The sequence below is a fragment of the Sciurus carolinensis genome, chromosome 15 (genome assembly GCF_902686445.1).
Source record: "Sciurus carolinensis chromosome 15, mSciCar1.2, whole genome shotgun sequence".
Classification (NCBI taxonomy): Eukaryota; Metazoa; Chordata; class Mammalia; order Rodentia; family Sciuridae; genus Sciurus; species Sciurus carolinensis.
In genome coordinates, this window is record NC_062227.1 from 54,010,992 (window position 1) to 54,027,057 (window position 16,066).

Below are 16,066 nucleotides of genomic sequence, written 5' to 3' on the forward strand. Positions count from 1 at the left end.
CTAAGTGGATGATGACACATAATGGGGATGGGAGGGGTTAGTGTTAGGGTTAGAGTTAGGGTTAGGGAGTGGGGCAAGAATGGAGGAAGGAAGGACTGTATAGAGGGAAAAGAGGGGTGGGAGGGGTGGGGGGGAAGGGAAAAAAATAACAAAATGAATCAAACAGCATTACCCTATGTAAATTTATGATTACACAAATTGTATGCCTTTACGCCATGTACAAACAGAGAAACAACATGTATCCCATTTGTTTACAATAAAATAATAAAAATAAATAAATAAATAAATAAAATAAAATCTAACATACACGCTAAAGCAGGTGAATCATGCCTCTTACTGGCAAAATTTTGTTAATTAGGGGTGACAATGGATTTAAGACTATTTTTCATTCAGGATTTAACCATCATAGGTGTTTAAATACTTCCTAAATGAGCAAATAAATCATTGAACAAGTAAAAAAAAAAAAAAAAAGAAGGTTGAAATAAGATCCAGAGTCTTGTAATGTAACACCAGAATTTCCAAAAGCAATCCAGTGTCACTCATACCAAGAACCAGAAAGATACCAAACTGAACAACAACAAGAACAAAAGGTCATCCACAGATGTTAACATCAAGTTGACAAAAATGTCAGGATTATCTGACAAAAAGCAGCTATTATAAAAGTATTCAGTAAGCAATTGTACAGTTGAAACAAATGAAAAAAATACATAGTATTGGCAAAGAAATAGAAAATCCAAGAAATAGGTGAGACAAAGAAGAACAAGATGGAAATTTTAGAACAGGAAAATATAACCAAAAAACAAAAACTTCATGGATGGGCTTAACAAGGAAAAGACAGAAGAATCAGTGATCTGAAAGATGAATAGTAGAAATTATCCAGTATAAACAGAGAAGAAATAGCATGAAAAAAAAAAAAGAAAAGAACCTCAAGGACCTTTGGCATAAAAAGAAAAGATCTAACACTCTTGGATCTAGAAGGAGAGAAAGAAGATGGGTTGAAAACTTGAAGAAATAATGACTGAAAACTTCCCAAATTTGGCAAAAGACAACCTACAGAGAAGCTGATTAAACTCCAAACAAGATGAACCTAAATTCACTCCAAGCCACAAAGTTGAACTTCTGAAAACTAAAAACATAGAAAACATCTTAAAACAGAGAGAGTAGGGCAGGGAGTATAGCTCTGTCATATGTTCAATTTCCACCACCACCACCACAAAATAAAAAAAATAAAGAAAAACACCAGAATTATGACATCTTATGCCTCATCTAAAAGAAAAAAAAAAAAAAGAACTTGAATGACAGCAGATTAGAAACCACCAGGACCTGAGGAAGTGACACAATGTATTTCAAATGCTGGAAGAAAAGAACTGTCTACACGCAATCCCATACCCAGTGAAACTCTCCTTTGAGAATAAAAAGGAGACTGAAAGTAGAATGGGGGGTGCTAGGATCTGGGGAGTGGAGAATGGTGAGTTATCATCTAATGGATCCAGAGTTTCAGTTTCACAAGATGGGAATGGTGCTGGAGATGGGTGGTGATGATGGTTGCCCAACACGATGAATGTATTTAATAGCACAGAACCGTACATTTAAAATGGTTAAGAGGGACTCAGTGGCGCATGTCTGTAAGCCCAGTGACTTGGGAGGCTGAGACAGAAGGTTCACAAGTTCAAAGATAGCCTTAGCAACTTAGCGAGGTCCTAAGCAATTTAGTGAGACCCTACCTCAAAATAAAAAATACAAATGGCTGGGGATGTAGCTCAGTGATTAAGTGCCCCTGGGTTCAATCCCTGGTACCCAAAATAAATAAATAAATAATTAAGAAGGTACATTTTCTGTTACATGTATTTTACCCCGAGTTGGAGCTGGGCATGGTGGGGCACACCTGTAATCTCAGCAACTTCAGAGACTAAGGCAAAAGGATAGTAAGATCATGATAAGCCTCAGCAATTTAGCAAGACCCTGTCTCAAAATAAGAAATAAAAAGGAATGGGGATGCAGCTCATTGGTAAGCACAGGCCCCAGACTCAAACCCCAGCAAAAAGAAAAAGGAAAATGGGAAATAAAATAATTATGGAGAAATCAAGAATAAAGAAAACTAAGAGTATTCGTCACTAGCAGACCTATCTAAAGCTAAAAAAAAAAAAAAAAACTTAACCATTCAGGAAGAAACCTTGGAACATTAGAAGGAAAAAAAGAACATGGTAAGCAAATAGATAACTGCCATAGTCTTCTTTCTTTTTTTTTTTTAGAGGCAGGACCTTGCTAAGTTGCCTAAGGTCTCACCAAATCACTGAGGCTGGTTTTGAACTCGAGATCCTCTCGCCTCAGCCTCCTAAGCTGCTGGGATTATAGGCTTGTGCCACTGTGCCTAGCTAGACACCAGCTCTTGTTTAAGAAATGTATTTCATATTTAAGCAACTTGGCTAGAAAATATATGAAAATCGAAGATATAAAAGACTCCATTCTCTTACTAGATATAATTTTCTGGCCTACAAATAAATTGTACTCTACAACCTGTCGTCATTTCTTCTTCGTTTCATAAGCCTCCCTTTTTCTCACCAAAAGGTGCAAAGCCCTGGTTAGAGGCAGAGCAAGAACATGGTAAATGAATCAATGACTTGGAATTTGGAGGGGAAATCTGTTCCATGGAATATTGCAGGTGATGGCTATGGGTCAGGGCATTGGCAAAAACTGTTGACACTGATATGGCTCTATGTGTAGGTAGAGGAAATAATGAAGAAAATTATATTTTGATAAAGCTGTTCTTTAATTGGGAGAATACTTGCCCCAGATTACTCAAAACATAGAAGGTCTTGGGAGAAGTCATATATTCACCAACACTAGTTCTGCACTATATTGACATTATTCCCCATTTATCCATTGCTTCTAAGGAGCTCTCCATCAAAAAAAAAAAGCAATGCAGCAGAACAGACTCCTGCCATCAGCATTAGTGACACTTTCATGCCATTTCAGAATATCATGAAGTTACATTTGTACAAAGACGCAGCCATATGTATGTTCTCACAGTAGCATTCATTGTATTCAGAGTTAACAGATTTGTGTAAAGCTAGAATGAGATCTCTAGCATCCATCTTACCTCTATCTTGCCTAGAATTTTTGTAAATTACTTAAAGGAAAGAAGGCTTTCACAATTTCCACGTATCTTAAAAGAGGAAAGTGTCACTCAGTGAAACAGGCAAACAATCAGGATTCAAAATAAGCACATAGTAAAACTCCAGTACCACCATTTAAATGGCATCGTACAGTATACATGTGTTTGTGTCTTAACCTAAAATATTTAATATGACTTGCTTTATTTTTCCAAGGTTTCCAGAATGATAACACCATTGTATTTCTACCATTTTGTTTCATTTTCAAGCTTTCCAAGACCTTAAAAAGAAGGAAAGCCAAACCAGTAAAGATTATTTCCCTTAAAACACCACAACAATAAATAATAACATTGAAATTTTATTTGAATTAGGAATATGCTCATACAAAGCACAGTATTTCAGAAAATATCACCACTACAAAAAAAAAAAACAAGAAGAAGCAAAAGAGCGGAACTCACATCCATGGTTTTCTTGAACTGTAAATTCCTTTGCTTATGGGCAGCATCCATGACAATCTCTGTCTGTGAAAAAGTACAAGCACTATTAATAAAAACACATTATTATTAATACCAGCTGGTCTTCAGAGCTAAGCGTTCAACATGGATCATCTTAGTCTTCACACCACCCAGAAAGGTGATGAATTTATTACTCCCATTTCACAAGTGAGGAAACCGCACAACAGAAGGACTAAACAATTAGTCCACGCTCCTGTGGCTAGTTAGTAATAGTACCCTTCTTTGAACTCTGGCAGACACCAGAGCCTGAACACTCAGGGACCACAGAGACTCACTGATCACCTTAGAGTACTTTCTTTAGTAAAGTTCCTGAAATCAAGGAACTTTGTATTCAAAAATGAATTTTAAAATTTTTGTTAAAGTGTGATTTATGTTTTAAAGGGAGTCTTTAAGTCAGGCATGGTGACACCTATGTCCCAAGATAGTTCTCCTTATCTCCGGAGGCTGCAGCAGGAGGATCACAAGTTCAAGGTTGTCCTGGGAAACTAAGCAAGACCCTGTCACAAAATAAAAAATAAAAAGGGCTGAGGATATGGCTCTAGGTTAGAGTGCTCCTGGGTTCAATTTCTAGTATTAAAAAAAAAAAAGTCTTAATTCTGCAAGCTTATATCTTCACAATTAAATTGGGGACTTATAAACATTCACTTCTATGGCCTGTCAATGACATATCCTTTACCAGCAAGGTGCCCAGACAATATGAAGGGAAGAAGAGTTCGTAGGATAGCTAAGAAAAGCTGTTCATCCCATCTCACCCAGCAAAGGAAAACCCCTCCATCAAGTTTATTGGAAGCAATTTCTTCATTGTAGTGATGATGTTAATACTTTAATCAATCACAAGAATGGTTCTAGCAATAAAGATGTACCTCTTGGACATAATCATAGTAGCTCCCATTTATCAAGTACTTATGTGCTAAGCAGTTTTCATGCATCACAGCTGTACGTACTACCATCTCCATTTCCCTGAAGATACTGAACTTAGTTAACTTACCCAAAGTAACACAATCAGCAAGTGACAGAGCTGAAATCTGAACCCAGAAGCCTGACTCCGGTGCCCTTGTTCCTTCTCATTACCCTAATCTACCATTATCCTTGTGATAGCTCCATAAAACCAAGGAGTGTAAAAAACTGAGAGATGGAACAACTCAAAAATGAGCAATGACTCTGATTTTGTGCAAAATGAAAAATAATATTGAAAATGAAATTCAAATGTGGTTCCTGTGGATATATAAAAATTACGTTTTCATCCATTCACCATAATACACAACATGGATGGAGTTTCAAGATATTTGGATGCAACAATTTAGATGGTCTCACTTCAAATATGAATTTTGTGGAGTACATGAGATTTCTTTGGGAGAGTCCCAAGGGGCCCTCAGAGAACCTATGGGTCCTCTTCCAGACCAGGTAAAAGAGAGGTGTCAGGAGGTGGCCATTTACCTACTAATGGGGAAGACAGCATAGACACAGAGAGAAGGTCTCCAATGGGAGCCCCACATTGAAAGACACATTGCAGATCCTTGCATGGCCGGCAAGGAGTTGTGGTTCACATAAGTGACTATGTCCCTCTACCAGGAAAAGGATGCGGGCTGACTTTTTTAATAATGATTCCTAATTTTTCCACACTACATGAGCTGATCAGTTAGTGATGTCAGCCCATGCCACTCTTCCGGTTGGAAGTTGCTACTGTTTTATAGCTGGCGAGCAAAGATAGATCTCCTTATCTCCAAATTCTACACAGCGCCTATTTTAAGCACCTTCTGAGTGTTGCAAGTTCCAAATTTTTTCACTTCCTATGATTCCTCCCTCTGGCTTCAGGAATTCCTGGCATATGAAAGTGGACAGGATCCTAGAAGGCAGCAATCCAACTCTAACCTGACAAGCAGGATCCAAGAGATGAAATGCTTTGCTGAGGGCCACTCATTGAGTTAGTGGCAGGACTTCAGATGCCACCTCTGCTTGCTACACTGCCTTGATTTAAGTCTCCTCCAGTCCATATTCACTTATAAGTGACCTGCTCATAGTGACTCCAGGAAATCAAACATCTTCTTCCAGATCTTTTGGAAAAGTGTCTCTTCTAGGACTCAGACTTTCTGTTTAGATTAAATCCAGTGGGAATTCGGTCGTGTTATGTGATTGATAACACAGAGGAGTGCAAAACCACCAGCATCCCTGCTGTAGGGTGGGAGAAGCCAGAGGAAGGGGAAAAGGAGGAAAAGATTTGCAAATGATCCCAATAACCCTGCAGTAAATTACCGAAGTGGCGGCTTTGCGATCTGTTTTCAGGCCTACCCACACTCGGTCGGTATTCTACAAGCTGCAAGCATCACTCTTCGTAACCAAGGAGCCTCCTTGCTTTGGAGATAGCTCTTCCACATAGGCAAAACAAAGTCCTCCTGTGGCCACCTCAATCTTAGCTGAGATACTAAAACACTGTCGGCACCAGAGCACAGGGTGACTGACAAGGTGCTCTCCTTGTCAGGCTAAGGACCTTCTGGGCTGGAGAAGAAACCTTAGCACTCTCAAATGTCAAAACTCCTGAGAATGAGACCCAAAGAGCCCTCCAACCCAGCCAGCCCCCCAGGATAACAGCCCCCCTGCTAATTACTTCACCCAATGGCCTTTCACTCTGCTGACTTTAGCTTCTGTGTTATTTTCTCCAGGATCTTTCCCCAGCCCCATATATACAGTTGTGTGTCCCCAGTTGTTCAGATGGTACTTTCCTTTCTGCTACAATCATATAAGGCTCACCACGCTTTATTCTGATTCTAAGTCACATTAGTCTCTGTCCACATTCTCTGCTTAGCAGAAGGATAACCACATCCACCTTGGTGTCCAAACTTAGAAAATATCAGTGGTCAGAGTGAGAAGCCATCCCACCCACACCACCCCTGCCCCAGGTTTCTAAAAGAAACCAACTGATAGTTTTTTCTGATAAGTGGAAATGGCTTAATTTCCAAGAAGTGGAAGTCCCAAGCATGCAAAAAACAAGAAGTTGGTACTGACACGTTCTTCCTAAAGTTTGATTTTTTCTATCAAATATCTAAATACAGAAGTGGTTTAAGCCCAGAGTTCATTGACTTTGGATTTGTCAGAGCTCCGAAGATATTTTCCTGCTGTAGAGAGAACTTGAATGATAGCAGCTAATTGAACACACGTTACTCTATTGTCTAACAGAATTCAGAGTGTGTTTTTCTAGCTATAACAATTTGGTCTGTGCAAATGGTTAAGAGGGGAAGTTTCAGAAGCCTTGCAAAATCAACAAAACTCTCCCTAATAGGGCCAGGGCCGTCAAAGACACTTGATAACATGAGGAAATTTAACCCCTCTCTTCATAGTGGAAATCATATGTGCATGCTCTCTCAGTGTCTAAAGTTTCTTGCTTCTGAAAAATTGTAATTCCCCTAAAGAGGTGGGCAGGAGCAATGTTGGTCACAAGGGTCTGCCCATTCAATGGGCGTGTTGAATGTGCTATTTTTGCTCAGAAACAGCTTGGGCCACACACATCCCACAAGCCTGACTCATGAAAATTGAGGGAATGTATGAAAGTGATTGATATGGTGTTCCTTAAACATTCATGGTACTTCCCTAAGAAGTAAGGCATGAAATGGCAAGGGGCAGCCGTATGTTAAGAACAGTTCAGGGAACAACCATAACTGTAACTGTAAAGCAGGCAGGCCCTTAAGATAATGCTGCCTGGCCAGGCACAGTGGCACAGGCCTGTAATCCCTGTAATCTCCTGTAATCCCAGAAGGCAGGAGGATCTTGAGTTCAAAGCCAGCCTCAGCAACTTAGCGAGGCACTAAGCAGTTCAGCAAGACCCTGTCACTAAATAAAATTTTTAAAGGGCTGGGGATGTGGCTCAGTGGTTAAGGGCTCCTGGGTTCAATCCTTGGTACCAAAAACAAAAGAGAAGATACTGCTGCCCACTGAGACACCAGATACTAGAAAACCAGATCTAGACTCCAATTGCTGAGGGTGGAGTAAGGGTAGAATCCACCTTAAGAGCTGGTGTCATTTATTGGATACAAATACTACAGACAATCTCAGAGAACAGTGAAAGACCAGGATGCAGAGAGGTGCCAAAGGGATCTCCAGAAAAGGTGTAAGAGGTCACCCAAAGTTCATGCAAAGATGTCCCAGGAGACCTAGGGGATAAATCTTTGGGTGCCAGATAGGAAAGTCTTTGTTCCCCATTTGAGGTCAGGGCTCCAGTTTTGAAGCCCAGATACAGAAAGAAATTCTGGAAGGGCCATACTTGACTGTAGGGTCAACCTGAATATACAAGTCTTTCAGGAACACAATACAAAGAAGTCAGAAATGTGACTGGTCTAGTCTAAGTAAGACTTTAATATAAGTTTAATATAAGTTTAATATAAGTTTAAGACTTTAATATAAGGGTTTCTTTTCTTGATCCTTATAACTTCCCAAACATTTGCAGTTTTCTTTTTTTTTTTTTCTTAAGAACTTTCTTTCTTTTTTTATTTTTATTGTAAACAGATGGGATACATGTTGTTTCTCTGTTTGTACATGGAGCCAAGGCATACCATTTGTGTAATCACAAATTTACACAGGGTAATGTTGTTTGATTCATTCTGTTATTTTTTTCCTTCCCCCCCACCCCTCCCATCCCTCTTTTCCCTCTATACAGTCCTTCCTTCCTCCATTCTTGCCCCCCTCCTTAACCCTAACCCTAAACCTAACCCTAACCCTAACGTTAATCCCTTGCTTCCATCTCCTTCCATGTAAATCCTGGCAATGGAAAAGGGCTTAGGCATGTGCCTCAAAGACAAAAACAACTTGGATTTCCCAGGGCCTCAGTTTCTCTATCTGTAAAACAGGATCATTCAACTACATAATGAACTTCAGAGAGAGCATGAGCTTCCTTCACCTCTTCACCCTCCCCTTGATGCTTTCCCCTGAAGTGTGTCTACAAACCCTCTGGCTGGGATGTGTCAGAAGCTCCCTCTCCAGTCATGGTTTTAATATGACAGCAGATACAGAAGAAGAGAAATGCAGGCTAGACTCCCGAGTCCCGCAAGAATTTCAAAAAAAAGGACTAGCCTGGAGTGCAGAAATAGTGCCGAGGCATAACCACCTAGATTGAGTCCAAGTCCCCCATGAGGACTCCGATAAAGAATTGCTCAGGTTAGAAAGGACACAACTACGTGGAGTAGAACAAAGCTGAGAATTTAATGACGGACAAGTCCAGGGGTTTCTGTGGATCAAGGGCAGCATTTTAACACATGCACAAATCCAACCTTTTTCCGTTGTTGCTTTTGCTTTTCCCTGAACTCTTCCATCTTTCTGGCTTCGTCTCTTAAAGTCTGTGCAAGCTGAATGTGACATTGGGCCACATTGTCTACTTCTGCAAAAAGAAATTTTAATAAAATAATAATCAAGTTCTAGATCCCTCTAAATTCAAACATACAAAATTATGCACGCATACACACACATAAAATATTGGAGCAAGTAGTAGAGTCAAGAACACTTCATTTAGTCACCAATGTGTATTGAGTTCCTTCATGTGCCTAGCACTGCCCAGGTCACCAACAGCAAGACTAGAAAATCTCTAGCTTAGCCTCCTGTCCCCAACAGTCAGTAATCTAGTGTGTGCCCAGGGCTGGGGAGAAAGACTCAGCCAAGTTACAGCTCATGAAACTAGCATCCCAAGAGACATTATCTCAGTCAACAGTTTCAAATCTGATTTTTCATCCTGTTTATATGACCTCTGGGTTCTTTCTGTCCATAATCTCATACAAGCCTGAACATTTATAAGAAAGATTATACAACAAAATTTTGGCTTTCAGTAGTTATATCTGGGTAGAAAGATAGTTGATGACCATTTCCCCCTTATTTCTGGAGATCTTTACAATGACCATGATTTGCCATTTTAATAGAAAAAAAATTAAGTTTTTATTTTACTTGTTCTAAGAAAACAAAGCATGGCATTAAATCTAGAAACACTGACAAATCTGATTTAAAACATAATTTTTAAACTTGTGTCAAAATAACCTCAAAGAAGGTTAGAAAACACATACACACAAAAAAACTGCAATTTATATAACAAGGAATAGCTATATTAAAAGACCTTGTACAAATAAAAATGACTTTTTGTATTAAAAGATCAGTCAAAGAACATGAAATTTAAAAAGGAGTGGTTAAATGTGCAAAATACATTTTTAAATATGTTCAGCCTTAAAACAATTGAAAAAATGCAGAACTTAAAAGACTCAGAATATGTCATTTTTTTACCTTTCAGTTTTTAAAAATTTTTAAAGCAAGAAAATTCTGGGTATTGGCGAGTATAGGGGGAAATAGCAGTGTTGGTGGGGAAGAATCAGTACTACATTTTTGGAGGAAATCTGGCATTTTATAGAGTCAAAATATTTTAAATGTGAAAGAATGAGGTAGAGATGTAGGAACTGAAATGGAAAGCTGTTCATCATATAATGTTAAGTAAAAAAAGAAAATTATAGAGGAATATGTATAGAATGATTTTGTATAGAAACTTCCTTACTCATGTCCATATGTGTATGTGTATCTACAATTAAAAGACAGAGGGAACCATGAGACACAGCTTAGCAGTAGAGCCCTTGCCTAACATGCACCAGGCCCCAGGTTCAGACTACGATACCACAAAACAAAACAAAAAAAAAGAAAAGAAAAGAAAAGAGAAAGGGAGCTGTAAATGCATAGAAAAAGGTTTGGAAAGTTATATGTCAACTTGTTACCATAATTTAAATGGATGTTTTTATTTTAAAATTAATTTAAAAACACATGCTCTGGTCTCAGAGAGTCTGAACCACTGCCATGGTATTATAATTATTATGTATGTAAAGAAATACATATATTATACATATATATTGTAATTACATTAAAACATCCCGCGGCATATTCATCAATAACTGTATAGGTCTGAGAGTTGAAAATTCTACCGTAGACTATCTTCTTTATAGTTAGTTGTCTCACTTGAATTTTAAATACAAATATGTTATCTTTTTTAAAATTTTTTTTAGTTGTCAATGGATCTTTTATTTTATTTATTTTATGTGGGGCTGAGGATTGAACCCAGGGCCTCACATATGCCAGGCAAGCGCTCTACCACTGAGCCATGACTCCAGCCCCCAAATATGTTATCTTAACAAGAAGAAAATAAAACTTTTGTGAGAAAATAATAAAAGTAAGCACAAAAACATATTTATTTAGGAAAATATACTGTGCTGAATTTTTTTAGGCTATGTCATCCTTGTGCATCCTTACAGTGCACATAAAGAACATGAAGAGGTGTCAGACATGGTGGGCACACACCTATAAACCCAGCAACTTAAGAGGCTGAGGCAGGAAGATCACAAGTTCTGGGTCAGCCTCAGCAACTTAGTGAGGCTCTGTCTCAAAATTAAAAATTAAATAAAATAAAAGGCTGAGGATGTGGTTCAGTGATTAAGCACCCCCAGGTTTAATCCCCAGTACCAAAAACAACATGAAAAGATACTGTCTGTACCTTGAGAAATGGATTCATTGATGAGTTTAAGAGGGAAGAAGGTACCTTCTATGGAAAAGTTAAGAGAAGTATTTATTTAGTTAATATTTCACCTGTGACATTTGGGTTTTTCCATGGTTCCTTGGCTCATAACTCCCTCCCCAAGGAGGACCATGGAAACTCTAATATTCCCCTGCCTTTAGCTGGTCATAAAGAAATTCTCCAACCTACCTTGCTGGATAGTTGGTACAGGACCAGTCTATTCCAGAGGGGTCCTGCCCTATACTCTGGTGGAGTGATACTACACAGAAGGGACCAGAAGATCTGAATAGATGGACCTTGCTCGGCTCCCCACTCACCTACTAGCAAGCATGTCTATGCAGTGGAATTCCCACAAAATCCAAAAGCATGGGGACGATGAGGTTCTGCATAGCTGAGCCCATGGAGGTTCCTGGAGAGTGGCATGCTCGGAGAGGACATGGAGCACATCCCCTCTCCAATAATTCACCTCATTCATCTCCTCGTCTGTATCCTTTGTAATACCCTTTATTATGAAGCATCAAATGCAAATAAGTATCTGTCTTCTGTGAGTTGCTTGAGCAAATTAATCAAACTTACAACTGGTGTCTAAAGTGGAGGGTGGGAGCAGCTCTGAGACTAAGCCCTCAACCCATAGCATCTGACTCACTATCTTCAAGCTGATAGAGTAGGAACTAAATTGGATTCAAAGACACCTGGCTGGTGTCCACTGCAGAAGAGAGTTCTTACTTGTTGGGGGAAGAAATCCTCTGACATCTGGCATCCAGAGTCTTCTGTGTTGGTTGTTGTGGTGTGAGAGTAGAGGAAACATGTTGTGTTTGTTCTGACAGAACACCACTCAGCTAGCTACAGAAATCCTTGAAGCACGTGTCACGCATACTGTGCCTGTTAAAGTCCTTAGCTTGGAAGCCCCAAGCATTCTTCTGAAGCAACCTCTGAGCACCAGGCCTAGGGAACACTACAGCTAGACAGGACCCCTCAAAGAGCAAAGTGCCAGGCCTCGCCCGGTTTCCCAGATCCTGACTGTCACCATATTAGAGTAATCAGAATTAAATAAAAATCTGCTGGGTGAATTCTAAGTTAGATTTGCAACCAACGGTCACAATACTGAAACAAGAACTGGGAGACACAGGGCATCATGACTGGTGTCTATTTGACTCCAGCAGAGATAAACCCTGACACTGACATTGGTATTTCCAAAGACTTGCTGTTTCTGAATCAGCCTTTACCACTAAAACAGAAACAGAAAGCCTGTGCAAAGCAAGACACTGGGGGTCTCTTCCTAAGAGGCTGAAGGAGAAAAATGGGGAAGGAGCCTTGTCATTTCTAGGATAGAGCAGCCTGACTTTGGGAAGAGATGAAAAAATAAATAAGAACTAAGGAGACAGCAGGACAAGATGCAAAAAGAAGAGTTCAACCTAAGACAGTCAGCCTAGAAGATTGGCAGTTCCATTGCAAAGTTTGACTTTAAGGCTTTTCAAACACACAAGAAGAAACATGAAGTAGGCAGTGAATATAAGGACTGGTGCGCAGAGAGTTCTAGAGTGAAGATACCCATTAGTGCATTCTCCCAGCAAAACTGTAGGGGATGCTAGAGACAGGGACATGCTTACCTAGGCAGACTGAGGTGAGAAAGGCTTGGACCACACACTGAGGACCTGCAACACTGAAGAGATGGACAGAGGAGGGCTAAGAAAGGGGCAGTAGAATAGCCAGAGAAGCAGGAAGAACCAAGGGAGTCAGAAGGGAGGAGCGTTTTGAGATGGCAAGAGAGCTCAACAGTGCTGAAAGCTACTGAAGAGTCCAGAAGAGAAGCGCAATTGTCCACTGGACTTAGTGAAAAGAATGTTGGTGTCCTTGGAGAGAAAAGTTCCAGGAGTGGGGTAGGGTCATGCACCAGATTAGAGTAGCAGGTAAGGAAACCAAGATACCGTTTCCTTTGAGGCTTGCTGGAATTAAAGACTTCTGGATAAATGTGTCTGGGGATCTGGGAGAAATCTGAGCAAGACACTCACAACGCTGTCTCAGCCTTGAAGCCCTACATCAGAGGCTCTGGGAGGAGAAACCAGACCACACAAGGGCTTAGGTCAATAGACAAGTCTGGATGAGGACCATGGGGTGTGGATGAGCACCTAGGTGACTGTGTCTTTGAGTTAGAATGGAGCAGTGTAGACAATCCTGTAAGGGTGTTATTCCCAGTGTGGTCCCTGGACCAGAAGCCTCAGCATCATCACTTGGGAATTTGTAAGACAAGCAGAATCCCAGACCCCCCTCCAGATTTCAAATATGATATCCAGGATGGGCTCAGGAATCTGTTAAGAACAAGCCCTCCAGGCGATTCTAACACTCACTGGAGCATGAAAGGCACTACTCTACAAGAAGCAGAGATACATCATGACGCACAGGCTTGGGGGGTCCTCCGAAGGGCGATTTCTTACCTTAGAAGTTGCTTTAACTTTTTTTCACCCAACATGAAATTACTGTTCAAATTACAACTTGCTTTTGATGACATTCACACACAGCTGATGAAGGACAGAATATACAATTTTTACAAATAACTTACGCTGTTTGAAGACTTCCAAGGCCCGCTTCAGGGTGCTAAAAAAGAAGCACATATATAATTTCAATTCTGGAAACTGTACAATCTTCTTAGAATGCCTTTGCATGCTTCTCTCTGCCCACATCTTAGAACCTACAAATTCATCATTGTCCATGAACTTAAGAAGAGAGCAGAACAAGACTCCTTAAGTTCAATTTCCTCAATCCCAAGCATAAGCAATTCTTCACTGTCTGCCTGGGCAGGGCAAGATGCCAAAACTCTTTATACTTCATTTTCCTCAATGATAATATAGAAGTTGTGACCTCTTTCTTACAAGAATACCAGTTGTTCTTTAAAGTATGTCAATTAGAAATACGGAAACAAGGTAATAAAGTGTTCAGACTCTAGCTCCTGATTACCTCCCTTTTCATTCATTCAATTAATCATCATATACTTATTGACCATAAGCTGTGGGCCATACATTGTGTCAGATGTTGGTAATTCAATGCCATATGACAGACATCAACCCAGGTCTCAGAGTCTAATGGAGGAGATATTAAACAAATTGTACTGTATTCATTTTTTCATAGCTGCACAACAAACTTAGCAGCATAAAGTAACACGTAATTATTTATTATCCCACAGTTTGTGTGGGTTAGCAACTGGGATATGGTTTAGCTGAATTCACAGGCTGCAATCAAGGGTTGGCCAGGCTGCATTCTCATCTGCAGGCTTGACTGGGGAAGCACCTACTCACAAATTCACAGTTTAAAGTTAATATTTTATTCTTACCTAAACAATAAAATACCTAAGAATGCTTTAATTCTAGTTATCCTTCCTATCAAGTTATATATTATTACTGTCCAAAGTTTTTGTTCCAACTTGTTTTTTAAATCCCCCCAAATTGAAATTGATGTGAATGCCATTTCTTCAAAGACTCATGTTTGACATATTATTTGCTCATTATTCCTTCTTGCACTTCAGACCTTTCTTGGATTAATTTCCTTCTTCTTCAGGAATATCCCTTAAAAGTTCTTTTATTGAAGATTTATTCCTAATAGTTAACTTTTTGTTTGTCTGAACAATACTTTGTTTCAAAACTTTTGCTTTTCTAAAAATACTTCTATCACTTCTTGAAAAATAATTTCTCTGGACATACAAATCCAGGTTGATAGTTTTCCTCTAAGTACTCTGAAGATATAATTCTACAGTCTCCGACTTCAGTGCTGCCTTTGAAAAATCAGATTTCACTCTAATAAATGTTCATTAGTGCATAATCATTCCCTTGGGAAAAATTATGACTTTTTCATTATCTTGGCTCTTTCTCAGTTTGACTATCCTTGTGTATTTGTTAATTTATGGTTCTTGGGATTTGTTTTGCTTTCTGAAACATGCCAGGACTCATGGCGCCCATCTGTTCTAGAAAATTCTCGACCTCTGTTGCTTAAAAATAATTCTTCTCATTCCTTCTATTATTTCTTCTGGAATTGTGATTAAATGTGCGTGAAACCTCCTCCTTCAATTCTCCATGTCCCTTAATTTTCCTTTCTTTCTTCCTTTCTTCTTTTCCCTTCTTTCTTCCTTTTCAGTGCTAAGGATCATCTACGTTAGGCTAGTGCCCTACTACTGAGCTATACCCCTACAGCCCTCATTACTTTTTAGTAACTGCATTTTTTTTCCTGTGATGGATTCTGGGTGATTTCCTTTTAAAAAATGTTTTTGATTAACAAATAAAAATATATGCATTTATCATGTGCAACATGATGTTTTGATATACATGTTTACACTGTGGAATGACTCAAGAGAGTTATTTAACATGTACATTACCTCACATAACTTAGCCACATTTTGTGGTGACTACTTAAAATATATTCTCTTAGTGATTTTCAAAATATAATCGTTAACTACAGTCACAATATTGTATGATAAATCTCTTGAATTTGCTTGCAAATTCTACATCTCCCCAACCCTGACCTCAGTCCCTGGAGATTTCTTTATTTTTATCTGATGTTCTTTCAAAAATTTCTTGGACACTTCTCAAACTTTGTATTTTGTTTTATGCTTTTATTTTTAGTTTTTATTTTATTTGTTTATTTTATGCCACACACCATGCCAGGCAAGTGCTCAACCACTGAGCCACATCCCCAGCCCTTCTTGGAAATTTCTGAAAGGCACCTTGCTTACACTTTCAATTAACTGTTTTATTTTCTTTAAATGAATTACAGAGCTGCTGGGTATGGTGGTGCATGCCCTAATCCCAGTGGACAGGGAGGCTGAGGCAGGAAGATCACAAGTTCAAGGCCAACCTGGTCAACTTAACAAGACTCTGTCTCAAAATAAAATAAAATGGGCTATGGATATAGTTCACTGATAGAACACC

At 39.3% G+C, this 16,066-nt stretch overlaps 1 protein-coding gene across 1 annotated transcript in view; it reads right to left on the reverse strand.

Moving 5' to 3' along the window:
• Pstpip2 (proline-serine-threonine phosphatase interacting protein 2) overlaps positions 1-16,066 on the reverse strand; it is a 76,550-nt gene that overhangs the window by 21,667 nt on the left and 38,817 nt on the right. The window contains exons 4-6 of the mRNA XM_047526518.1: positions 13,711-13,745; positions 8,887-8,993; positions 3,572-3,634 (exon numbers count right to left, since the gene is read on the reverse strand). Coding sequence (XP_047382474.1) covers positions 3,572-3,634; positions 8,887-8,993; positions 13,711-13,745 — 205 coding nt within the window. The remainder of the gene's footprint in view (positions 1-3,571; positions 3,635-8,886; positions 8,994-13,710; positions 13,746-16,066) is intronic.